General features: G+C 61.8%; 1 protein-coding gene across 1 annotated transcript in view; it reads right to left on the bottom strand.

Annotated features, from left to right (window-relative positions):
• Positions 1 to 627: 627 nt before the first annotated feature.
• Positions 628 to 25,590, bottom strand: part of TSHZ3 (teashirt zinc finger homeobox 3) — a 55,005-nt gene continuing 30,042 nt past the window's right edge. Inside the window, exon 2 of the mRNA XM_036231208.1 lies at positions 628 to 5,356. Coding sequence (XP_036087101.1) covers positions 2,142 to 5,356 — 3,215 coding nt within the window. The 3' untranslated portion in view covers positions 628 to 2,141. The remainder of the gene's footprint in view (positions 5,357 to 25,590) is intronic.

The following is a 25,590-nucleotide window of genomic DNA, read 5'->3' as shown; positions in this document are numbered from 1 at the left end:
AATAAAGGTGTTTTACGGTCTCACGCGATGTTCCCAGCGTTTCGTTGGCATGATTTCCAGGGCTAATAAAAGCTCGTGATTATCCTATAAATGCTCTCCCGCCCTTCCCGGGGGTGGGGGCAGGCGGCCCGCTCCCCTGCCCCTCGTTATCTGTGATCCTGGAAGAGAGCCCCGGACCGAGCCCCCGCCCACCCTGGCTCTGTGCTCTGCTGCTCCAGCATGTCACGCCTGGCACGAGGTCGCCTGAAGACCTCTGTCCCCGTCTGCAGGGCACAGACCCACCTTCTCGCATCGGCGGGGAGACCTAGCCCGGCCCCCAGGTCACCAAGCGAGACCTGGTGCCCCGCTAACGTCTCTCTCCCACAGAGACTCCAACCCCGGGAAAACGTCTTCCTTGCTTCAAAATGTTCGTTCCTGGCGAAAACCCCGTCCGAGCGGCCTCCGCGGACTGCCCCCTGCTCCCCGCACGGCCGCGTCCACTCCACTCCCGGAGGCGCAGGCGGCTGCGGGCCCTGGCACCTGGCACACGCGGCGCCGGCCCAGCCGGGACCAGACCGCGTACCATCCCGCCTAACGTGCTCGTTAGTCGTAGCGCGTTCCAGATATAATTGTGAAGGCGACACAAAATTATAGCAAAAAGACAATTTTAATGCTGCCGTAGAAAAAAGGGTTATATGAAGAGTCACATAATGGTGGTTCATTGTCAACAACGAAACGGGGCACAGAGTGTGTTACAGAGTCTGTGCTGTTTACATGCCGGAATTTTATACACAGGTTCTCGCACGGTGTCAGCTGTCAGTTACTTCTGCAAATTAACTGCCAAAAATGGAGAAGAGGATCACTTGGCGAGCCGGTAACCACGGGTTACCTTTCACAAGCCTCGAGATAAAGCTGCAGTGTGGGGTCTCGGGAGAATAATTAGGGAGAACAAACAGAAAGTTACCGAGTAAAACAAGAAGGCGTCCAGCAGAACGGTCCAGCAGCCCGGAGGCCGGCCCGGAGTGCCCGCGGCTTCGGAGCAAAGTAGTACAGTACGAACGGGGTAAAGGCTATCTTTAGCAACGTTTAGGAAATACAGTACGAGTTCTTTTGTTGTTGTTCTTTTTTTCTCCTTTTCAAATAGACTTAACCCTTTGAGCACTGAGTTTATTTTGAGCATTCTTTGATTTCTAATAAATACTTTTAAAAATCATGTGCAAAATAGTTACGATGCTGTCTGCCACGGATGTATCTCCTGGCCTCGTTTATTCAGACTGCTCAAAACAAATGATAATATGGTGCTAATAAATACGTATAATTTAAACATGAACCTCTATCAATATAGATGTACTGTATAAACAAACAATCATACTTTGCTTTCAGATAATGTTTCTGTATACTTTATAAATGTTATCTGTGGTATCTTCTGTATAATTTACAATGTTCGCATGTATAAAACAAAACCCATAGACCTTAAAAAAAAAAAGAAAAAGAAATATACACTCTACATAGGCACGGCTTATGCCCAGAGCATAGCAGGTACATAAAACACTGTTGCTATAAATGCAGGAAAAAAGGTCATTTAACCACAATCACATTTTTCATAAGAGAGTCTGAAATCTATACAATATATACATCTATGTTTCAATGTGAAAATAATATTCTTTTAAATTTCAAGGCGTGTTCTACCCCTGCAGACCTGCATAAATGGAGGTTCATAGTATTAATTATAACGAAGCTGGTAAAGAGTTTAAAAAACAGAGCTTCATACATTATCATTTTATTTTATTTTTTTTAACCAAATTAATGCAAAAGTGCTTTAAAGTCCTCAGAGGGCTAAAGATGAGAGGGTGAGGGCCGCCAGTGCCTCCGGCCGCATGGCGGAAGCGCGCCGGCTTCGCTACCAACGCTTAGACGGTCCGCGGACGCATGCAGCTCGGAGCATCGGGGTGCTCGCCAGAGATCCCGTCCAAGCGGTGTTCCGGCCGCTGGCCGCTGCGCCTCCGCCTCCGTGTCCCACCAGAACGCAGCCGGCCACGCGCCTCCAAGACGCACCGCGCACGGGTACAAAACGGGCCGGGCCAACCCAGCACGTGCGCGGGGGCGGAACAGGGCCTCGCGCAGCCGCGGCCGCCGCCCACATTCAGCGCCGGCGCCGGCCACTACTGCTTGTCCAGCTCACACACGTACAGCAGGTGGTCCTCCGGCGACTTCCCGTGCGTTTTGCTGAGGTGCAGCTTGACGGCGTGCTTGCTCGCAAAGGTCCGATTGCAGAGTCTGCACTGGTAGGAGGTGCCCGGGTCCTCCTCCGGGGACGAGGTCAGCAGCTTTTCTGACGGCGACCTGGTTTGTGCTATTTGATTGTTAAGCTGTTCGCTGGACAACTTGGACAAGTCCCGGAGCCGGAAGCCCAGGTGAGACTCCAGGTGGCCGATGTACGTGGACGGAGTCCTGATCTGGGACGCGCAGTCATTACAAAAGAAGACGGGGTGGCCGGTGTCCAGGTTCTTGAGGAACTTGGTCCCACCTGTCCTTCGGAGCTGGTACTTGACGTTGGCCAGCCAGTGGCTGATGGTGGTCATCGAGAGCCCCGTGAACCTGGAGATGTGCATGCGCTCCTGCGGGCTCAGGTCCGACATGACAAACTTGCCGTCCGCGGTCTGCCGCAGGCTGGCGGCGAACTGCGCCTGCAGGATGAGCAGGTGCTGGGGGTTCCAGTTGGACTGCCGGCCCTTCCTCTTCTGGGCGGGCGTGGCCTCCTCGGCCTCCTCCAGCGTGGCCCCGTCGATGTCGGACTTCTCGGAGACGCTGGACGGCGTGGACGACTTGGACGTGTGGCTCTCGGTCAAGTTCTTCAGCATGTCGGAGATGTCCGACAGGGCGTTCTCGCGCAGCGGCGAGCTGGACATGAAGGACACCACGGCGGACGCCTTCGCCGGCGTCCCCGCGGACGAGGCGGTGGCCGGGGACGCGGACGCGGGCGGCAGCAGCACCGAGCCCAGGGGGCAGCCCTTGTCGCCCTTGCCCTTGGTCAGGTCGATGGGCTGGTCACTGCCCACGTGGTAGAAGTAGCGGTCGAGGGGCTCCGCCTTCTTGGGCTGCAGGGGCGGCGGGGGAGCCACGGCTGCCTTCTCGGCCAGGCTGTTGCTCATCTTGAACAGCATGCTCATGGGGTCGAGGGCTGGCAGCGAGGGCTTGGCGGCCTTGCCCAGGTGGATGTTCATGACCGACTGCAGCGCGCTCAGCGGGTTCACGAAGGGCTGCTCGGGCGGGTGGTCCGTGATGATGGCCGTGCTGCTGCTCAGGCCGCCGGCCGCCGGCTGCCCCAGCTCCTGGCCGTTCTCCGCCGGCTCAGCCGGGGGGCTCCCCTCCCTGCCGCCGGCCCGCTGGGGGCTGGGGCTGCCCCCCCGGCTCCCACTGCCCGCCGCGTCCACCTTGGTGGGCTCGCTGGCGTCGCTGCCGCAGGGGGACGGGGTGGCCCGCCTGGGCGGAGAGTGCGTGCCCCCCGGCTCCTTCATTTTCTCCTCGACCTTGGCCACCTTCTCGGTGACCTTCTTCACCAGCTCCTCCATGGCGTGGAAGTTGGTCTTGGGCAGGGGTGAGGTCTGGCTGCTGGGCGGGGGGGACACCAGCGTCTGGGTCTTCACGGGGGGCAGGGCGTCGGGGCCACCGAACGCGGCCTTCAGAGGCGCGCTCTTCGCCGACGCGCCCAGGGACAGCTTCATCATGTTGGGCAGCTGGTAGGCGGCGTGGATGCTGGGGTAGCCCCCCCAGCTGGGCGTGCCGTTCTGCGCCTTGTTGATGGCGGACGTCACGGTGTTCTCCAGGGACTTTAGGATGTCCAGCCCCCCCTTGGGACTCTCCTCCAGGTCGTTCTCGGTCAGGTAGTGGTACTTGGAGGAGATGTCGTACTTCTCCTCCTCCTCGCAGGCCTTCTCCTTGTCCTTCGGCTTCTCGTCGGGGGCGGCTTTGTCCTTGTCGACCTCCTTCTTGACCTCCACGCTCAGCTTCGGGGAGACACTGGCCGGAGTGTGGGAGGGGGACGCGAAGGTGGTGGCGGCCAGCGGCACGGACTGCACCTTCTCGTCCAGCAGGGTCGTGATGGTGGGCGTGACGGGCGTCTCCATGATGGGCTTTCCCTTCTTCATGGCGGAGCTGGTGACCTTGATGAAGTGGCCAGTGACCATCATGTGCGCCGTGAGCTCCTGCAGCGAGTCGTGGGAGCTGCCGCACTCCATGCACTTCAGGATCTGCGCCTTGCGGGCCTCGAAGTGCCAGGCGTAGCTGGCCCCGTTCTGGTGGCCGTAGCGGTTGTTGGGCGTGATGTAGGGGTTGGGGGTCTTCTGCAGCGCGTCGCCGGCGTCGGCGGGCGTGGCGCGGGGCGTCCCGCCGCTGGAGTCGGGCGAGCTGGGCAGCTCCAGGTCCAGCGGGGCCTTCTTCCGCGCGGCGGGGACGACCTTGGCGGCGACCGGCGTGACGGGCTCCTTGAGAGGCACTTTCTGGTAGTGTTTCGTCTTGATCATGTGCACGCTCAGGTCCTGCAGCGACTCGAACGAGTGGCCGCAGTACATGCACTTGAGCACCTTCTGCGCGTCCTCCTTGCCCTCCATCTCCAGCAGCGAGCGCTTGCGCGGCTTGGACCAGCGCTTGGGGTTGTTGCTGTCCGCCTCGTGGTTGTCGTCGCGGTAGTGGCCGGTCTCGTTCATGTGCACCGTGAGCTCCACCAGCGTGTCGTAGGCGGCGCTGCAGTCGCGGCAGCGGAACTTGCTGGCGCCGGTGAAGATGGAGCCGTAGAGCTTGCTGCTCTGCCGGTACAGCTGCACCGTGCTGAACAGGCTGGGCTCCGGCAGCGCGCGGCCCTGCGACACCTGCTGCAGCGTCTTGGCCATGGCGCTCTGGTGCCAGTCGAAGCTGCCGCTGCCGCAGCTGCTGCTGCTGCTGGTGCTGCTGCTGCTGCTGCCGCCGCCGCCGCCGCCGCCGCCGTTCTTGTCGCAGGCGGGCTGGTGCAGGCTGAGCGTCAGGCTGGACCAGTAGGACGTGGACAGGAAGTTGTGGTACACGGCCTTCATCTGCTCCAGGCTGTCGGCGCCCGCCGCGTCCTCCAGCGCCGCCGCCTCCCGGGCCTCCTCCTCGTTCTTCACCGAGCCGCTCTCGAAGTCCGCCATGCGGTCGCTGGCCTCGCTGAGGTGCGACTCGCTGTCCGGGTCGTGGCTGGAGAACTCGGCGGCCGGGGAGCCCTGGCCGCTGGCGCAGGCCTTGGCCGCGGCCGCCTCGGCGCACGCGTACTTGGCGGCCGGGGCGCCCTCGGGCGCGCGCGCGTCCGGCTCCGCGTCCTCCTCCGCCAGCGCGGCGGCCTTCAGCTCGTCCGACACGTAGGCTGCGCAGCGGCGGCACGGCGACAGGGCGGCAGGGCGACAGGGCGAGAAGAGAGAGAAACACAACCGTTAGTGGGAGCTGGGCCTGCCCGGGGGCCTGGGCGCCGCGCGCCGCGCGCAAAGCGGAGCGGTTACAATGTGTTTCTTTGGAGCAAAGAAAAAAAAACCTGCTCTTCAAACATAATTTGCCACCTTATTCTTCTCAAGGGGCAACAGCTTGAAATTAAAACTAAATTTGAAATTAATGAAGCACATTCTGGAGGTGGCATTCATTTCTAAAGTAATAAATTACTTGTATCAACCTCAGAGACAGCAGTTCCTGTCTGTCAATTAATATGTCTTATGCTTCTCCTACCCCTAATGCATTTCTTAACAGACAGATTCACAATTTAAATTAAGCAAGCGTTTTTTACTCATTACATTTTTGAGGCTCAATCTTTAATAAATATAAAGGACAAAAAACATCAATAAAATTTTTACGAAGTCAAAAGAAAGTGCACCAGTTGCAATAAATTAAAAGGGAGATTGTGCGCTCTTTCCCTCTCTTCCCTCTTGGAAAGCATGTGTCCCCCAAGCTGAGCGCGGGCGTCCTACCGGGAGGTGGGGCGGGGGGCGCCGGTTTGTTCCAGATGGGAGGGGAGACCCAGGCCCACGGCCCCCCAAGCGCCAGCCGCGGCCCCGTGTGTCCACGCGGCCGTCCTGGCCGCCCGCGCCCACGCCACCCACGCGGAATGATATCAGCGCGTGCGGGACAATTGGTATTCGCTGCTCGTCCCCGCCGTGTAAATACAGACAAGACCTTCCAGTGGACCTTGCAAATGTCAAAGTGTTTGCTCTTCAGAGTACTTTGTCAATATTTACTCAGCATCAGCTCCGCGGGCACCCGGCAGCGAGGCGGTGTCCCTGGGAGCGGGGAGGCGGGCGACCCGAGCTCCATGAGCGCGCGCCAACCTGGGAGGCTCAGGGCCGCGGCGTGAGTGCTGGAGACGCGCGTCGGAGGTGGCAGGCCCGGCCGACGCTCGTGTTCCCGGAACAGTGACTTTTTCAGTCTCTTGCAGTCAGGGACTTAGGTCGCCCCTTATCAGAGTTTGCCTGACGCCGAGTGGAAGTCAGGCAAACTCCAAGAGCTGGTGAGGACAGGCCACAGTGGCTGACACTCACAGCGTCGCCAGGACTCAGGGCCAAGGAGGACGACAAGCCCTATGGTGACAGTTTTAATCCAGAGGAGAAGGGAAAAGTAACTTGCCAGCAACTCAACACCTGTTGGCTGCAGAGGCCAGCGGGTGTGTCTGGTGCCCCAAGGCCACCGCTAGCCATGGCCGGCGGTTGCCAAAGGGAAACAGACTTGGAAAAGAAGCTTTTTTATGGAATTCAGTCCCATGACTATAAAGATTTGCCCTGAATGAGTTTCACTGAAGAAAACAGCGAAATGACTCAAACAAGCAAGATTCCCTTGAAGGTGCTCAGCTACACCCCAGTGGTGCCTCGCAGGTCGCGGTGCGAGTCCTTCTTTCTTTTCCAAATGTCTTTATTCAGCTCCACTCTGCAATTCTTTTTTTTTTTTTTCAATAATTTTTTTAGTTTTTAATTACAGTTTACATACAACATTATAGTAGTTTCCGGTGTACAACTTAGTGATTAGACATGAAAAAACTTACAAAGTGCCCCCAGCAAGCCAAGTACCCGCCCGGCACCACGCACAGTTATCACAGTGTTATTGGCGACGCTCCCCATGCCGCACTTGACATCTCCGTGACTAGTTTGTAACTAGCCATTTGTACTCCTTAAACCCTCCCCCTTTCACCCATTACCCCTCCCCCTCCCATCTGGCGACCATCAGTTCATTCCCTGTATCTAAGTGTCTCTCTGTTTTGTTTGTTCATTTATTTTGTTTTTTTAGATTCCACATATAAGTGAAGTCATATGGTGTTTGTCTTTCTTCGTAGGACTTACTTCACTCAGCCTGATGCCCTCCAGGACCATCTGTGTTGTTGCAGACGGCAAGATTTCATTCTTTTTTATGGCTGAGTAATATTCCACTGAATATACGTACCTCATCTTTGTCCATTCATCTACTGGTGGAGACTTAGGTTACTTCCATTTCTTCACTATTGCGAGTAATACTGCAATGAACATACAGATGCATGTCTTCTCCAATTAGTGTTTTTGGTTTCTTCAGATAAATACTTGGGATTCCTGGGTCCTTCTTTGTCTCTTGTTACAGCCTTTGTTTTAAAGTCTATTTTGTCTGGTACATGTATTGCTACCACAGCTTTTTTTTCTTCTTCCATAAAATGTCTTTTTTCCATTCCTTTACTTTCAGGCTGTGTGTGTCTTTTAATCCAAAGTGAATCTCCTCTAGGCAGCACGTGTAAGGGTCTTGTTTTCTTATCCATTCAGCTACCCTATGTCTTTTGATTAGAGCATTAAATCCATTCACATTTAAAGTAATTGTTGCTAGATAAATATATAGTGTTTGCCATTTTACTATTCATATTTTTTACCCTTTTTTTCCTTCTACTTAAAGAAGTCCCCCTAACATTTCCTGTAATACTGATTTGGTGGTGATGAACAGGCTTTTTCTTGTCTGGGAGGCTCTTTATCTGTCCTTCGGTTCTGAGTGGTAGTTTGGGTAATGTTGGTTGGAGGTCCTTGCTTTTCACCACTTCGAATGCTTTGTGCCAAGCCCTTCTGATCTGCAGTTACTGCTGAGAAATCAGCTGACAGTCTTATGGGAGCTCCCTTGTAGGTAATTTGATGGTTTTCTCTCACTGCTTGAAGATTCTCTCTTTGTCTTTAACCTTTGGCATTTCCATGATGATGCGTCTTGGTGGGGGCCTCTTTGGGTTCATCTTATTGGGACTCTCTGCTTCCTGAGCTTATGTGTCTATTTTCTTCACCGGGTTACGGAAATTTTCTGTCATCATTTCTCCAAATAGGTTTTCAATGCCTTGCCGTCTCTCTTCTCTTTCTGGCATCCCTATCATGCGAATGTTGGTTTGCTTGATGTTGTCTCAGAGGCTTCGTAAACTTTCTTTATTTTTTGGGTTCTTTTTTCTTATTGCTGTTCAGATTGGGTATCTCCCCATTTTGGCTGCCTCCCCGTGTTCGATTCTATGTATTAAGCAGAGCTGCTCGGTCTCCCGGTCTAGGCAGAGTGGCCTTATTTGGCAGATGTCCTGTGGGGCCCAGTGGCTCAGTCTCCCCGGTCCCCTGGGCCGGGTGCTCCGGGTGTGTCCCTTGTGTGGGTCGTGTGTGCCCTCCCATTGTGGCTGAGCCTTGGTTGCTGTTTGTGCATCAGTGGCAGGGGCTGACCCAGGGCTGACTAGCTGTGAGGACCGGCTGTGACCACAGTGGAGGAGCCGCTGTGCAGGGCTGACCCCGCGGAGCAGGAGTCGCTTCAGCGGGGCTGTCGTGGCCGCCCAGTCTGCCTCCGGGCGTGTCATGTGTGGAGGTGGCCTCCAGTGTGTGTCCCAGTTGTAGGACTTCTGTTCGGCTGACTTCGTGCAGGTCTCGGTGATGGTCGTTCCGCAGTGTAGCTGTGATCCCGAGGTGGCCATGGAGGAGGCGTGTGTGGCGGTGACCACGCCGCCATCTTGGCCGGAAGCCAAGTGTGATTTCCTGTTTCCTCTCGAAGCCCCTCTTCGTGCTCCAGGCTTCCTAAGCTGTGACAGTAGTGACATGCCCACTCAGATGGGGACGGCGTCCCAGGCACGCATGTTCATCCTATCCATAGTGTCACGGACACTTCTGCTCATGTGGAAACGGAGCATGCGCCTTGTGTCTGAGCCACCGAATGCCCTTTATGAGCGAGGAGAAGATGTCCTGCTCTGGTCATCTGAGGTGGGAAGTGCCAAGGTGGACTGTAAGCGTGAGGCCGCACACTTAGAGCTGACAAATTAAGATGCGAAGCAGCTCATTCCTAGGGCCGGAGCCAGAGTGACTAGGGAGCACCGCGCTGGCCCCAGGGAAGGTGAAACGGACTGGAAAGGAAAAACCGAGGCGGGGTCACTGTCCCTCACAACCGTCCTCAGCTCACAGCTCGCTCTGGAATCCTGGCTCGTGAACCCCAGCGGGGCTGGCCGGTCAGGAGCGAGGGACCCAGGGGACAGCGACCAGGAGCCAGTTTGCCTGGAACGCTCCTGGTCTCAGCTCTGCGCGATCCGCCTCCTGCGAGCTCTTCTCAGCCCTGGACACGCCAGACCAGCGGGCCGCCCAGGCCAAGGACACGCATGATGGGTCAGAGCGCCGGGGTCTGCAGCTCTCCCGGGGCGGCCTGGGTCTCACGCACCACAGCCCACTGTGCGGAAATGTAGACGGCGCCGCGGAGTGAGCCCCTGACCGCTGCCATCACCTCACCCCCGTCCCCCCACAAGCCCCCCAATACCGTATCCACTGTGATTACTGAGCTTCACACTGCAAGGAAGTGTGGAGGGGAGACCGAGTCCCCCGCCACCCTGCGTCCCCTCCTCCGCCCCTGCACCCCTCCCGCAGAGACCCCGGCCCCGCCCCCTTCGCGAGAAAGGGGCAGAGAGCGGAGCGGCGAGCTCGCTGGCTCCTTGCGACACTCAGCAGCAAGCAGGGCACTCGCGCTGAGGGCCAGCGTCCACCCGCACAGACGACGGCCTCCGGGCCCCGGGACAGGCCGTTAATGACCCCGGGTGGGGAGGAGGGGCTGGGTGGGCAGCGAGAGGCCAGCTGGGCAAGCGGCCGTCCCCGGCATGCTGGCGTCGGTGGTCCCCTCCCCGCGGCCCAAGGCAGGCGCCAGCCACCACTGGACCCCAGGGCGAGACAGGCGGGCCTGGGAACCGGCCCCGGGCCGGCTATGTGGATCCCGGCGGCCTCTGGGTCCCCTGTGAGCTCCCGGCCCGTTCTATGTCTGCACGGCCTGGCTCCCAGTCAGCCGCTGCCTGGGAGGAGAGGGTCGCTGGACGTCATGTCCGCAGCGGGGGCTGGCTACCGGTCCCTGTCACCGCCCCGGCCTCCTCTCTGCCCCGCCACTAGCCCCGCCCACCTCCTCTCGGAGCCCCGCCTCCAGCCCCAGACCCGCACGGAGGCCACCGATCTCGCCAGTTGGGGGGTGGTCATGTCCGTCCCGTGGGACACCCTCAGTGACTCCCCATCGGACGTGCAAGAAGGCTCTAATGTGCCACGGGCTGCCGCCTTCACTGTCACTGCCGCCCGCCCCACTGGGGCCCTGGGGCAGCACCGAGGGGACCGTGAGCCCCGTGCCCCCTCCCCAGCCACACATGCCAGGCGCTATCGGGCGGGGGTGGGGGGCTTCTCTGACCCTGACTTCCTCCCCTTGGCACCTCCCTTCTTGTTACTGGTGTAACAGGATGTCGCAGACGCCAGCTTGTGTGGTCAGGACTGGCCCGACCCCGTGCCTGCTGCAACCCCACCCCAGCCACGCGCTGCGCCTACTGGCAAATGAATGAATGAGTGAATGAATGAATGAAAGGAAACATGAACGAATGAGTGAACCAACACCACAGAGCACAGCTTCAGACCTCCTAAACCGTGGCAGAGCCGTGGGCCGGATCCAGACTCTGGCGAGGCCCAGAACGAAGCCGACGTGCCGGTTCTGACCCGCCCTGGGGCAGAGGACAGCCCCGCCCCCGCTGCGCCCGCACCCGGGCCCCCCACGACGCGGCGTCACCGACTGCGGCTGGGGCGGTTCTCCGCGCACTCGGCCCACCGGCAGCTGCGAGGACGGAGTGCGACACGCGCGGCGGAGGCCGCCTCGTCCCCCCTGCCCTGGAGGGGGGCCCAGGCTGGACCGCAGTTCGGCCCGCGCGCCTGCCCGCGCCCCGAAAAGCCCGTGCTCCCAGGGGGACCGCAGCCCGGCTCTGAGGGCCCTGCCTCGGCAGAGGCGTGTCCTGCTGAGGGGCTCCGGGGCGACACACCGCCACCCTGACGTCCAGCGAGAACAGCGCGCGCCCGGACACGCGCGCGCACGGCCTGACCCTCCGCGCGGTCCCGGGAGCTGGACAGCGCCGACCCCCTTCGGCCTGTTAGAGGGGCCCAGCCGGGCTCTCGGCAGGGACCTCCGGGCGTCGGTGGGGGTAGAAGGGGATGTGACAAAGCCCACACGGGTGTCATGTGAGAGACGCCCCCTGCGCCCTACCTGCAGCGTGACCCCAGGCCCGCCTGCGGCACCCAGCACGGCGACGGGAGGCGGGAGGCGGGGAGCGGGCGGCTCCGTCGGTGACAGTCGCCATCAGCGTTAACTAACGACGACCACGAGGCATTTGGTGTGAACACGAACCCACAAGCCGCGCAAGTGGGAGGGGCGCGCAGGGCCCTGTGCGGAGCCCCACGAGGGGTGGGGAGGCGCTGAGCGCCCAGTGGGTCTGCAGTCTCTGGCCAGGGGTCAGGGGGACGCTGGGAGGTGGCGGGGAGGCGAGGCTCCCACAGCTGTCGTGGAAAACACGGGGTGTCACCAGTGTGGGCACACAGGTCTGTCCCAGCTGCACTGACCCTGCAGACAGACATGCCCTGTGGCTGCTGCGGGGATGTCACCCAGGCGGGGCGGGAGCCTCTCGCGACCCCAGCTCCAGCACGCAGGGCTCAGCGCTGGCCATCCCCAGGCCTCGGCCTCTTTCAGAAACGGGGGTGGCGAGAGGTCCCACCATGACTCGGCTCCGCTGCCCCTCCCTCAGGTGGCCTACAGGTGCGCGCAGCGGAAGTGGAGAGGGCCAGAGGGAGAGGTGTGGGGACAGAGGACAAGGGTGGGAGGCGAGGAAGGAGGAGGCTTCAGATGGACACGAAATGACATTCCTGAGCCAGCACAGGCCCCCTCGGGGCACGCAGCAAGGGGCAGGGCCACGCCCAGCTGTCCCCAAAGGTCCCCTCCAAGTGTGGGGCACTGCTCACAGCCAGGTGGCTTTCCACAGGTGCCAGCCAGCGGCAGGGGCCCACCAGCTGCCAGAGTCCCTGCAGCTGCAGCCCCTTCCCGCCTCCTCCAGGTGGGGCCCCGCCTCACCACCCTCCCCGTCAGCGGGGAAGGAGCTGAGTCCCCAGAACCTCTGACCTTCATGTCACCCTGCACCAAACACGCCCGAAAAACCCAGACGACAGGCCCCTTCCACGGGACTCCTGCCCTGCAGGGCCTCGCACGAAGCCCGCGGACGCTGCCCCCCCCCCCCCCACCCCGTGACTTCGCACAGGTCTCTTCTGTGCCAGCGTCACGCCCTCGCCGGGACAGGGAGTGTCGCCACGTCTGAGCACCGGGCCTGTCTGTGGCAACCTGATTTGGGGTCACCCCTGGTGGGCCGCCACGGGCCCAGGAGGGGGCGGGGGTGGCGAGACAGATGCGGGGCGGGACTTGGCCAGCAGCCACCAATCAGATTCGCCCTCCCACAGCTCCGGGCACCCCATGTCTGAGGGCCCTGGGGAAGGCGGGAGTCAGGCTGCTGCCCAGGAGGGGGTTCAGAACAGCAGCCGCAGGCAGCGAGGTCCTTTTCGTGCCAAGACAGTGAGGAGTGGCTGGAGGAGCGGGTGGTGGGGGACTCGGGGCTCAGCCAAGCGCATGGGCAGCGCCGAGGGGGCGGAGCGAGCGGCCGGGGCGCCGCGGACTCCGCAAGGCCCGCTGAGGGGGTGCCGCGCCCGGCAGGGCACCTGCTCGCACCTGGGCACGGCGTCACCGGCCTGAGGACACAGTGAGGATGGCGCTCTGGGACGTATGACCGAGACCTGGCCCCGGAGTCCCCGCTGGGCGCTGCCCCCTCCAGGAACCGCGAGGTCCGCACACCAGCCCGGTGAGGAGGGCCAGGAGCGCGGCCGGCTCCGGGGCCGGAAATGGGGGCTGACGCCGGGACTGGCCCCGAAGGCCAGCCCCTGGGGAGGCAGCCGGCTGGGTGGGGCGGACGCTCGTTCAGCTGCGGGGCGCTGGGCTACAAGGCGGCGCTGCCCCCACACCACGCCAAGCCGGGCCTCTGCCCGCCGGGAAACAAGGCCGGCGTGAGTGCGGCAATGTCACCCTTCCACAGAGCCAGGGACAAGCGCTATTCAGGCTGTGACAGGCCACCGCTGACCCTCTAAGGGGCCAGCAGCAGCGAGGTCCAGGGGACACCTCCCAGGCGCCAGAAGCCCAGACTAAGGCCTGGTTCCCTAGAGGAGGAAGAGAGCAAGAAACCGAGTCCCCAGGAGCCAGGCCTGGGGGCCCACCATCGGGGAGGGCAGCCGGCTCCCTCGGCTCAAAGTCACACGGTCCCACTGTTCTGAGGGTATGCTTGGCTACAGTTCGGCACCGACCCTGCCCCCAAAATCTATCAAAGATGCCCACATTCAAAGCAATGACCTCAGACAAATCCTCAGATAATAAATGAAAAAAGTTCAGGGACTCTGGGTCACCTCTGTTCTTGGCTTCAGGCCATTATGAACCACTGGGCACCAGATCAGCAGAGCAAGTCCCGAACTCGCAGCCCTCACGGCCGGACCGTGACCTACCCAGGGCTAGCCCTGTGGCAGCGGGCGTGCTGGGTGACAACCCAGCCAGCTCTGCTCGGCACCCGGGGGCGGCCCACCTCGAAGCACAGCCTGCCGCGGGTGCCACGGTCCCGCGCCCCTCTGCGCCCACGTCCCCTGCCCCCTGCGGTGAGGACGCCGGGGCTGCGCCCCTGCCTGACCTTTCTCTCTGCTTCTCTACAGAATCTGAAAACTTAGATCCGCTTGATGAGGTAACTTCATCGAAAGGTCAAATCTGCTCCCGTTGTCGGAATTTCAGACAATAGCAAACAGCACCTGGGCGACTTAGGGGCAAGGGATGCGCTCAGACCCCCAAACCGCACGCGGGGCCAGTGCTCAGTTTTGTGCATGGCCAAGAAGAGCTGCGCCCTCGACACCTTCAGCTGCGGAGCAGACGCTCTCCCGGAGGCAGGACGGAGTCAGCCTCGCTGGGGAGCTCGTGGCCCCCAAGAAGGCAGTGGGACCAAGTGGAACTATGCCGTCTAGACCTCAGTGATCTCAGAACCTGGGGGAACCACAGCAGAGAATAGGGCAATGTTTTGGGGAAATTTAGGACAGTCTTCACACTGGGCCTCTTCACAGAGGGCTGTGCACACACAACTCCAGGTCAGGGAGAAGGAAAATGGATGGATTCAAGACAGAGGAACCAAGATTCAAACAGAAGAGGAAGCACTGCTTCCCCCAGCACACCCGCCCATCCATGCATCATCCATCCATCCATCCATCATCCATCATCCATCCATCCATCCATCCATCATCCATCATCCATCCATCCATCCATCCATCATCCATCATCCATCCATCATCCATCATCCATCATCCATCATCCATCCATCATCCATCATCCATCATCCATCCATCATCCATCATCCATCATCCATCCATCATCCATCCATCATCCATCATCCATCATCCATCCATCATCCATCCATCCATCCATCCATCCATCCATCATCCGTCCATCATCCATCCATCCATCCATCATCCATCACCTGTGGCCACCACTAGGCGGGCAGGTCACATTCAGGATGAGCTGTCACCTTCCCAGACAGTTTGAAGAAAGAGTCCACGTGTCTTATAATTTTGACTGACATATGTAAATACCCATTAATTGCAACTTCGTTTCCATTTATTAAAATCGATTTCCCCAAGCCCGCTGGCCGGCTGGCACCGCCTTGCATGTCCCCGTCAAGTGCCCGGTGTCACGTGTCCACGCCAACGCCATCACGGTCTGACTTAGGTGTTTCTTGTTCTAGATTCAAGAACCCACAACACTTGCCCACCATTCAGGAGGAGCGGGGAGAGAAACCGAGAGCAGCAGACCCCGAGGGTGGCGCGTGGTCGCTAACTGCTTAGCGCGCTCGCTGTCATCGATGGGCGGTAACTGAGCAGCACGTGTCAAAACGGAAATGACGAGGACGGTTTGTCCCGGCTGGGAACAGGACACACACACACCCCTGCTGTGCCTCAGGGTGTCCTCAGCAACTTTCCTCATAATGTCCAAACAGTAGGCACGTGAAGTAAGCCCACCCCGACCCTGAAGTAACGTGCAGCAGCTTCCAAGACCGGTGACGGACAACGGCCCGTGCTGGCAGGGGGTGGGAAGACCCTGCCCCCGACAGGTGTGGAGTGGGCCTTGCTAGGTGGGCTGGCACTCCTGCCTGACGCCAGGCGGCAGGGTGCCCAGAGCCCACACCCCTGTCCCCAGGGTGGGCCAGGCCCCTCCTCTTCTCCGTGGTCAAGACGGAAAGTGTCCCTTCATCCAAAATCACTAATGGAGGGCCACTTTCTGGGTCAAGCGGAACCTGGACATTCCTGGTGGTGACAGGTGACAAGGCCACAGGGTACGGGGCACGTGCTGTCTTCCAGCCTCTGGCACAGTCCCACAGGCTCCCGACTCCCAGGCACAGAGCCCACCACCGAGTCCTGCCCCTGTGTCTGATGCCTCTCCCAGGGGACAGTCCGAGCAGCCTGCAGCCCCTACCGAGCACGTGGAATGTCACACGAGCAGAGACACTTGTCAAACACCTCTCCCTTACAAGCACCCTCATCATGACCTGTGTTAATGAAGTTAATTGAATTTAAGATCAATAATGGTTAATTATTGCTATTTGACATTCAGAGATAAATGGCTTTAAGACAGAGCAGTGTGTGTGCGTGAGGGTGCGTGGGGTGGACCCCGCGGCACGGTGAACGCGTCACACGCGGAACCGGGTGGCTATGCACGCTCCCGGGGCGGGGCCACCCGATTTGGGGCAGTTCCCTACGATTCCGGCGAATGCTGATTCTTCCTTTTTACGTCACCAAAGATGAACTCAGCATGACGTAGGGAGGAAGCGAAAGCCCAGCTCGGAGGGCAGGTTCCAGGGGGCCCTCTGGGGGCCGCGGGGCAGCAGCGGGGACCGGCCCAGGCCTCCCTCGCGATGACACTGGCCGCGCGGCCCGCCCCGGCCCCACCACGCTCCCGGGCCAGGGCCGACGGGCGGCTCCGCCGGCTTTTTCAGTTGCCCCTCGGAGGGTTTCTTGGCCGACCACCCCCAAGTGCCTGTGCGGCAGCCCTGAGGCACACAGCACGGGCCAGCGACCGCTCGGGGGCGTTCTGGTGACAGAGTGGACCCTGTAGGGGGCAGCGACTGGAGCGCTGGCCCTCAAAGCGCCGAGTCCCGTCACACCTGAGGCCACACGTGGCGCGTGGTGGGCCCGCTGGCCGCCCGCCATGCCAGCCGCCGCGGGGCGGACGGCGTTTGCGTTACCCACGGGCAGGAGCGAATCCTCGCTGCAGGGGGCCAGCGCCCACCCGGCCGCGAGTCTCCCGCACGCCTTCCGCCCGGCGGCCGGGGTGCGGCCCGGGCCTGCGACTCGCGGGGCTGGAGGCGCGGGCGACGCCAGCGTCCGGCGTGAGGGCCCCACCCCGCCGGCCTCTGAGGGGAGGTGACAGGCCCCCCTGCGCCGGTGACGAGCAGCAGTCATGTGGCCCTCGGCCGGGTGGCCGGGCCCACGCGTCTGATGTCACCTCATGTGGCGAGGCAGACAGCAGGCACACGGGGACAACTGTTGGGATTTCAGCTCAGATGCCAACGACCCCGGACTGGGGACGTCCAGACACCGCATCCTGGTCACACCGCGCTGCCCACAGTTAAGGTGACGTGGAAATAACCGAGTGAATGTTGCGGGGCCTGGAGAGGTCCAGGCGAGTGAGTCGCGTCCACAGGAATGGGTCTGGCCCCGGGCTGGGCATCGTCACAGAGTGGGGACGCCACGTCAGGGGCCCCCTGGGAAGGTGACAGAGGTCAGGTCAGAGGCTCAGGAAGCACCTCCGAACACTCGGGAAACCACGCCCAAGGCCGCCTGGGCTTTCCGCAGGACGGGCGCAGGGCCGGCCTTGGTGGCGAGGCCGGCATGCTCGGGTCTCCCTGCTGCTGTTTCTGAGCACCTGCTGCCTGCTGCTCTCTCACGCCCACCGGCGAGGGAGGTTTGGTGGCTTCCCCACGTTTCACATGAGGACACTGTGTCCCGCTTCGTGCGGAGCTGGTGGAGGAGAGCAGGGGACGCCTGTCCCCAGGCATGGACCGGCCCCGCGGCCCCTGAGGACCCGGGCTGCACAGCAGGAGGTGAGCGGCGGCGAGTGGAGCTCCCTCTGTGTCTGGAGCCGCCCCCAGCGCCGGCGTCACCGCCTCGGCTCCACCGCAGGTCGTCAGGCCGTAGATGCTCCCGGGAGCACCGGTCCCCGGGGCCATAAAGGCTGGGGACCGCTGCCGTGGAGGGCAAGCTTGCAGGGCGGCCAATTCAGGCACACGTCCGTTGTGCGTGTGTAGATGGGCGTGTTCAGGCCCCCGCCTTCACACGACGGTGACAGCGGACGACGGCCAGCGCGTCCCCGTGAGGCCGGCGCCCGCCCGGGCCGACCGCGCACGCCCACGGCCACGTCTCCCAGGCACGCTGCTCACACCGACCCCGAGAGCCTGCCCGGGGGGCAGCGTGCGCACACGGCACCAGGATCCGCACCCCGCCCCCGCTGGGCCCTGAGGCCCCGACGCGCACCTTGCAGGACCAGCCCCCTCAACTGTCAAACTGGGTCCCCAACGAAAAAACATCAATCTCGAGTTTGAAAACATCAAAACCTTGACTTGTTTAATTAAACTAATCATCATTGGCCAACCCGCAGTGTGGGGGCTGGCCTCATACGGCCCTCCGGCCTCGGTGAGATAGGGCACAGGGCGTTGGGGCGCAGGGCACACGGAGTCGGGGCGCAGGGCACGTGGAGTGGGGGCGCAGGGCACAGGGAATCAGGGCGCAGGGCACACGGAGTGGGGGCGCAGGGCAGGCGTGCGGGGTGCAAGCACCGTGCGGCTGAGTCGAGGCCGTTTGCGACACTGATCTCCGCGGCCAGGTGACCGCGGCGGGGGTCCGCAGACGGCGCGCACGCGCCCCGCGCCCCGCGTCTCCGTGGGGCGCCCCCGCAGCGGGCTGCAGCTTCCTGACGAGCGGCTTTCACTCGCGGCAGCCGTAATGAGGGGTTTGATTGCTTCCTTTGCAGACGTAGTAATTTAATAACTGTGATCAGTCGCATAAATTTGCTATACAACCGTCTTAAGTTAGCCACATTAAAATTAAGCAAAATTGTAATCTGTTGACAGATTATTGCTACTGAACAATCCTACTTAAAGCGATTCAGATGAGCAAGTGCCACGCGCACTCCAGTTTGATAAGCTCGTAAAAAACACAGCGGCCTCCCCTCCCCCGCGCCCGCACCCCGGCAGCGCAGTCTGACGGACAGCCTCTGCCTCCTGTCAATCACCTGACTGCTGATTCTGTCACTTGAAGGGTTTCGTGCGGTGGCTTCTGCCATCTGCAAGGGGGAAGGGCAGCGTGTCAGCTCCCTTTCTCCCCAGCAATTTCCTTTATGCAGCTCTGCACCCGCGGCCTCTGACGGGAGCCTCGTGGATGGAGGGAGTGTCCCCGCAGCAGAGGCAGCCAGCACCCGCCCAGGGGCCCGCGCGCGCGGCGTCCTACAGGCGGACAGCGCAGGCGCGTCCGGCCCGGCCGCCGCGGGAGCCTCGGGCGTCGTCGGGGCCCGGCGGGCGGAGGGCGGAGGGCGCGGTCCCCGCAGGCCTCACCCCGGGCCGGCCGCTCGGCGCAGGGGCCCGTGAGGACCGGCCTCCGCGCGCGCGCGCAGCACGTTGACTTTTCAGAGCGCTGTTCGGCCAAGCAGGGAAGGCAGAAACCACTGCTTCTGACACTCCCAGCAAATATCTTTAACCATCTGTTTACACCTACCAAATATGCTTCCACGTTTCCAATTTTATCAGTATATAAAAAGAATATCTGTTTTTTTAAAAAAATTGTAAATATCTTGTGATGCATCTTTACATAATTCTAGAGAAAAAAAAATTATTTCTTACATCTCAGTTGCAAGGCAGCGGGAGCTCGGGACTGTTGGCACCTCCGCTCACGTGGAGGTTTGGCTGGGGCCGCTCAAGGGGGCGGGGCCTTTCTGCAGGGCAGGGTCGAATGTCAAAGGTGACAGGCTGCCTGTCAGGGGAAGTGGCTGTCCTCCCCGAGCAAGTGGCGGAGCACATGGGGGACGCGTTTCCGGGTGGCCCTGCGTGTGCCGCCTGTCACTTCCCAGAGTCGGGGTGTCCCTCAGACAGGTGAGGTACAGGGGCGGGCTGCCGGCTTCCCGCCCAGCGGAGGCCACCGCCACGCTGGACAGAGCGAACAGGACTTCCCCACCAAACTGCCTGCCACGAGGCCTGACGGTCAAGTGTGTCTTCTCATGGCCACGGGGTGACGCCAGGACGCTGACATGTCCCCGCGGCTTACAGGCAGGGTTAACGGGAAGTGATGGGGGCCCGCGAGGCCCGTGGGACTTTTACCAGCCACGCGAAAGGGACGTTCATCACCGGCTCCTGCACCCCAGGAGGACACGTGTGCGCGCCTGCACGGGTGTGTGCGTGTGTGAGCGTACACACGGGTGCACACGCTGCGTGAGACCGTGATTCTCCTTAGGCGCCGCTGCCGCCGTTACCTGCAATTCAAGGTAACAAACTGGAGCTACCCCGAGCCAGGTTTGTTTGCCTCTAATTATAACTAATTATGCCTCTAAATATACTCTTTAGGGTTACCACGTGCACAAGAACCGAGGTAAGAAAGAAAGAAATGCATCGGGATTATTAAAAGAAAGAGAAACAAACTAATTAGCTAACTAGTATACTCATTTCAATGTTTAATAATATTTTTTAACGTTCCAGCATACGCCGCAGAATAAAAAGTCACCCACGGCATCACCTGTGCGCGGGGGCCGGGGCCTGGCGCCCCCTCCTGAGTCCCGGGCCCTCCTCTCCCCCTCCCCCGTTTCTCCACGTATTTCTCCGTGCTCCACCCCATCCCACCACCACAAATTAAAAAAAAAAAAAAAAAAAAAGACAGTTTTGCTGTTAAAGACCTCGTGTGCAAAGCACACTTCATCACTAACTCCAGGGCTTGAGGCGTCTGCCCTGTCCGCCTGCACTGGGCCGGAGCGGGCAGCGCCCTCCCCCCGCCTGGTGCTCTGGAAGGTTCCAGGCTCCGGGGCCTGCGATGGGCCAACTGCCTGAGGCTGAGCCGACAGGAGGCGGCGGAGGGCGTGGAGAAAGGCCGGGGGAGGACAGGAAGCCCCCCCGCCCCGACACCTGTACACAGGACACCCGAGCACAACGCAGAACGGGCGGGGGGAGCCGGCAGTGCCCCGCAGTCAGAGGCAGGTACTGGCCAAAGCCAGGGCACCCGCCACCCCGGGGCCCGCCGTGTCCAGCCCCACTGCCGACTCGGGTCAGCCAAACCCAAACAAAGCCTTAACAGAAATGTTACCGAGGAAATAATAGCCATTTCCAATGATAATACACAATTTTCGCGCCGACGCTTGGCTGATTTAGGTGTTCGGCCGCTGTGTCAAGCAGCCCGCCTTCCTCAGGCAGCCCCTAATGGGTGACTGGCAGGCCTGGCAGCCTCGTCCCTGCTGCAGATTTGGTTTGTCACCAGGCCTGCATTACCTGCCATTCATCTTTGATCTCTTTGGACAGGCCTGATCAAAAGATGTCATTTGACCTACTCCACTTGGCAGAAACTTGTATGACTCTCATAAAGGGGCCACCCCAGCTATAAATAAAATGACATTATTATTTTTCTGTCCTATCATGTAGAAGAGACAATTATGATAATGCAGTGTCTGTCATGGGGAGCCCAGCAAATTGCTAGCTCTCACGCAACTGTTTAGCTTTCTTATTTGTTTTTTGTCTGTTTTCCTCCATTTCAAGTTGGAAATAAAGCGGAATTGAAATCCCTAACGCTCTGGCCCCGGCGCCACGTCTTGGGGCCTCTTCCCGCCGTGCCGGCGTGCAGGTGTGGCTGGCAGCTTGTGTCTGTCCCTGGCGGTGCTGGCGGTGGCCGAGCCGGCAACACACGGTAACCAGGGTGTCGGGCTCGTGCTGCACTCAGCGATTTGACAATAAGCCGCTCCCTGGACTTAGAACTGTAAAATGATCAAAACCACGGCAAGGGCCCATCGTGCCCTTAGTCAGGCCGCGATAAGGGAAGAGGACAGCTGGGCGGTCACTGCGGGGGCCGCGGCCTGGGGGACGCCGGTCCCAACGTCTGCCCATCCCCTCCGCAGCGAGGACCACGGCTTGAGCTCTACCGCTACGAGCCTGGCCTGCGGTCCTCTCTGGAAACGGGGGTTGGGGTCCCCAGGGTGTGCTCCCTCCCCGGGGCCGAGCGCTGCATGGCCACACAGGGGCATGGGCACGGGTGACTGGCTCGGGTCGTTCCCTGCTGGCCAGACGCCTGTGTGGACCCGAGGCGGCAGCTCCCCCCGCCCTGAGCTGCTCCTTGGTGTCCCCACAACCGCTGCCCTTGCCGAGGGAGAGAGGGACCCCGCCAGGGATGCCTGCCGAGTCCGGCCGCGGCTGCTGGACACAGCGTCCTAGACTAGGGAGGAAGCAGGAGCTTAGAAACACTGGTCTGCTGGAGGAGACGGGAGGCCCCCTGCAGGCAGCTCAGGGAGCAGGGGCGGAGCCAAGGCCAGAAGCCTGGCCACCTGCTCCCACGGTGGGGGCGCTGCCTGCCGCCTCGCCGGAGGCCAGCCTGGAGCTGGCTGTCTGAGTCCGCGGCCACAGCTGCGAGCCCACAGGGCCGGCAGCCCTTCACAGCTGCCTGTGGACGCTGGCCAAGTGGAGTCCTGCCGGGCACGAAGAAGCACGCCCAGTGTCGCTGCTGGTCACCCCAGTGGACAGCAAGACAGTGGTGCCCTATGGCCCCGTGGTGCCCCCACTCACTCAGGCTGGTGACGGACGGGGAGTAGCCACCGGAGAGGATAGGGTGGCTAGTGGGCGGTCAACGACCGGAAGTGGGGGGAGGGCGCGGGGCGCGGGGGCGTGGCCTCCCCAGAGGTCAGTCGCACCTCTGCCACCACGTGGACAGAGCGTTTGCCAGCACGTGGCCCAGGTGGGGCCACCTGGAGGGCACACGCGCTGTGACATGTGATGCCCGCTGTGAGGACACACCCGAGTGACCACAGCCCCGGGGGCCATCAAGTGAGCACGAAGGGCTGCTCCGCAGTGGCAGAGGGGTGGAGAGCTCCGGCCACGGTCCCCACGCTGGGCAGTCGGGGCAAAGGGTGAGGGCGGGAAGCGCGCAGCCTGCGGCCACCCGGGCGTGGCCGCCGCACGGTCCGGCAGAGCCTGGGCACCGGGCGAGCGGGGAGGCGGGGTGAGGACCTGTCAGCGTGTAGCTTCCTGGGGCTCAGCTGCAGCACCCTGCGCTCAGGGGCGGACCCCAGCCCCTCCCCGCCCCCACCCCGTCCCTGGGTGAGACCCCGCCCCGCGTTCCCAGCCTGCTTAGCGTCCACCCCTTGGTGGCGCCCCCGTCGGAACTGTCGCTTCTGTGACGTCCTCCGCACGCTGACCACCCGAGGGCTGCCCACCTCAGTGTCCACTGGCCTGAACAGGTGCGCGACACGCGTCCACTCGGATCGTCCCAGCGGCCTGGGAAGCAGGCCCCGTGGCGGGCGCTGCTCGGGGGTCCGCGGCCACGGAAACACGCACAGCCCCAGCCCGGGCCTCGAGTGCGGGCCTCCCTGGCCCGCCCCAGGCCCCGGCCCCGCATCTTGCTGTCACACCACAGGCTGCTGGGCCCATTGGGCGCCCGCCTGGTCCCTCCCCAACCCTGGTCCCAGGAGGGGACCCCTCTTTCCCGCGAGCTGCACCTCACATGCCATTGGATCAAAAGCTGCGTGGCAAAGGCAGGGGAGGGGCGGCACGGCCCCCCCAGCACCCCCCTACCCGCAAGTGAGGCTCCGGGCTCACAGACGTGCCACACGCATGTCCTTCACCACGGGAAAGCACTGGCCCTGGGGACTGCCACGCAGGCGGCCACAAGTGTCTGCCACCTGGACAGACGGACAGGCGGGAGGGTCCGGCGAGGGGCCAGAGGCCAGTGTGGACACGGGAGGGCCCGGGGCCCTCAGCGGGGCGCAGAGCACGAGGCTGGCGCGCCAGACGGAGACCCATGGGGCCCAGGCCCGCCTCCCGCTGCGTTCTGCTTGGCTGGGCCCCTGGGCAGGCGCCCAGCCCTTGAGTTTCATCTGAGGGGGCGTAAAAGCGCGCACTCCCGAGACCTGCTGGCGACGGGTGCGTGTACAGCGGGCCGGCCCCTGGTGACAACAGCCACCGCCGGCGACGGCCACCCTGCGTGTCCGCCCGCCCTGGCGATCCCGCGAGGACAGGAAAGGCAGGATCTGCGCAGGGCCAGGGTCGCCGGGCGCACCTTGCATTGGGGACAACCATCAGACGTCCAGGACACGGGCCTGTGCTGTCCACTCAGCCTCTTCAGCCCGGAAGCAGCGTGGGAGCTGAAAACGCCCCTCCGTCCGGAATTCTCCCGCATCTCAGGCCAGAGGTCCAGCAGCGGCCACCCGGGGGACTGCAGGCTAAGCGCAGGTCCTGCGGGGCTGGCACAAGGGAATGGGGGACAGGCAGGGGTGTGCGCTGGCCCGGCGGAAGTCCCGGGTGGACGCTCCTGCCCCCCTCGCCTCTCGGCCCTAGCACAGGCCAGGGGCGTCGGGTCGGGGGGTGGGCGACATGCCGGGCGGGTGGGCGGGTGTTCCAACTGGCCGTGCGCCTCCTGCCCTTCCCCTCGGCCACCGCCTCCCCACGGCCCGTGGCCTGCGCCCACCATCTGTTTCTTGCTGGGAGAGGGCTGGTCCTGCGAGCCCGAGCAAGGCTGAGGTGGGGGCAGTGCAGGCATGCGGGGACCTGCCATCCACTGCTGCAGGGGGCCACGAGGCAGGGACACAGCGACTCTTCCCCAGGGGATGGTCAGCGGCCACCCTCTCTGCCCTGCGGGTGCTCTGTGGCCTCGAGCCTCCGTCCCCTCGTCTGCGGCAGGGGTGGTGGCACTGCCTCACCCCAGGTCGCAGTGACGGGGACACACAGTGTCCTGCCCACGGCTCTGCAAGGACCAGTCTGCCTGTGCACAGACCAGCACGGTGGCCCCCAGGTCGGGGGGCCAGCTCGCACATGCAGGGGAGCCCCGAGCCGTGCCGTCCGAGAAAATTAACCTAAACCAAAGACATGAAGTCCAGCTCCGCAGTCGCACTGGCCACACTGCGCGTCAACGGCCACCACACCGGGCCGCTAGGAGCAGCTGTGTCCACCAGGGCGGACAGTGCCCCCGTGCTGACCCAGGGGTTCTCCGCTGGGGCACCTCAGCCGCCTGGCTCTCGGGTGTCCATGTAAAAGGACGCCGTTCTGCAGGACGGTCCTTAACCCTTCTGAGGTCGGGACCCCCCAGAAGCTGACAGCGGACGCCGCTCACAGATCCAGACCCTGTCCTGCGGGGCGAACTCGGCCGAGCAGGTGCACCTTAGCCTCCCGGCCGCGAAGGCCTCCTGTCGGTCTGTCACGCCTCCGTCGGCTTGCTTCGAGGAGGAAGCACGGCTGGGCCCTCTGTCCCCAGCACCTCCCCGCGGTGGTGACCTCCTTTTTAAGAAGTGAGATAAGGCACCAGACTCAGGCCAGGGACAGGTGGGGGGATCCAGCTAGAATTTAATGACTTTGTTCGATGTCACTGCATTTATTTTTATGGTTATTTTCTCTTCATGGCAAGTGATTCTGGGTCTTCATTTATGGAAGTGACACTATTTCCTTTAAGAATAAATTTATTTGATTTAAAAAGTTCGTAATTAGGAACGTTTGGGCAGCGCACGTGGCATGCAGACAGGCAGGCAGCATGACGGGTTTGGGACGCGGAGCGCCCGGCCTCCTTGGGGGCGAACAGCAGCCACAGACGGTTCCAGAGAGGACTGCACAAGAAGCTGTCTTCACATCCCCAGCCCGCCGCCCACGGTGGGGGGTCTGGGCTCCCCATTAATTGCCAGCGTTTGCTGCTTGAGCTTCCAACACCCCAAACATGTAATGGGATCTGGCAGGCTTGGTTCAAAAGACATGAACTTCCACTTTGGGGGAGTAGACGCTATCGGACCCCAGTACTAATAAGCACACCAGTAAAACACGTCAAATTTGCAACGCGCCGTTATTGATTAAAGACAGGTGCTTCGTGCCTGGAGTGGGGTCCCATGCCTGGCTGCTGACCGAGCCTGGCCGCCGGTCTGCAGAGCGGGTGGGGGGCCAGGCTGGTGTCTGAGACGCATGCACCCCGCGTGATGCCGCCCGGGGGCGGGGGCGGGGCGGGGGCGGGGCAGGGGGCGGGGCAGGGGGTGCTGCCCGCATCC

The sequence above is a fragment of the Rousettus aegyptiacus genome, unplaced genomic scaffold, assembly GCF_014176215.1.
Source record: "Rousettus aegyptiacus isolate mRouAeg1 unplaced genomic scaffold, mRouAeg1.p scaffold_m13_p_14, whole genome shotgun sequence".
NCBI classification, from domain to species: Eukaryota; Metazoa; Chordata; class Mammalia; order Chiroptera; family Pteropodidae; genus Rousettus; species Rousettus aegyptiacus.
This window is presented reverse-complemented; position numbering and strand designations above follow the sequence as displayed.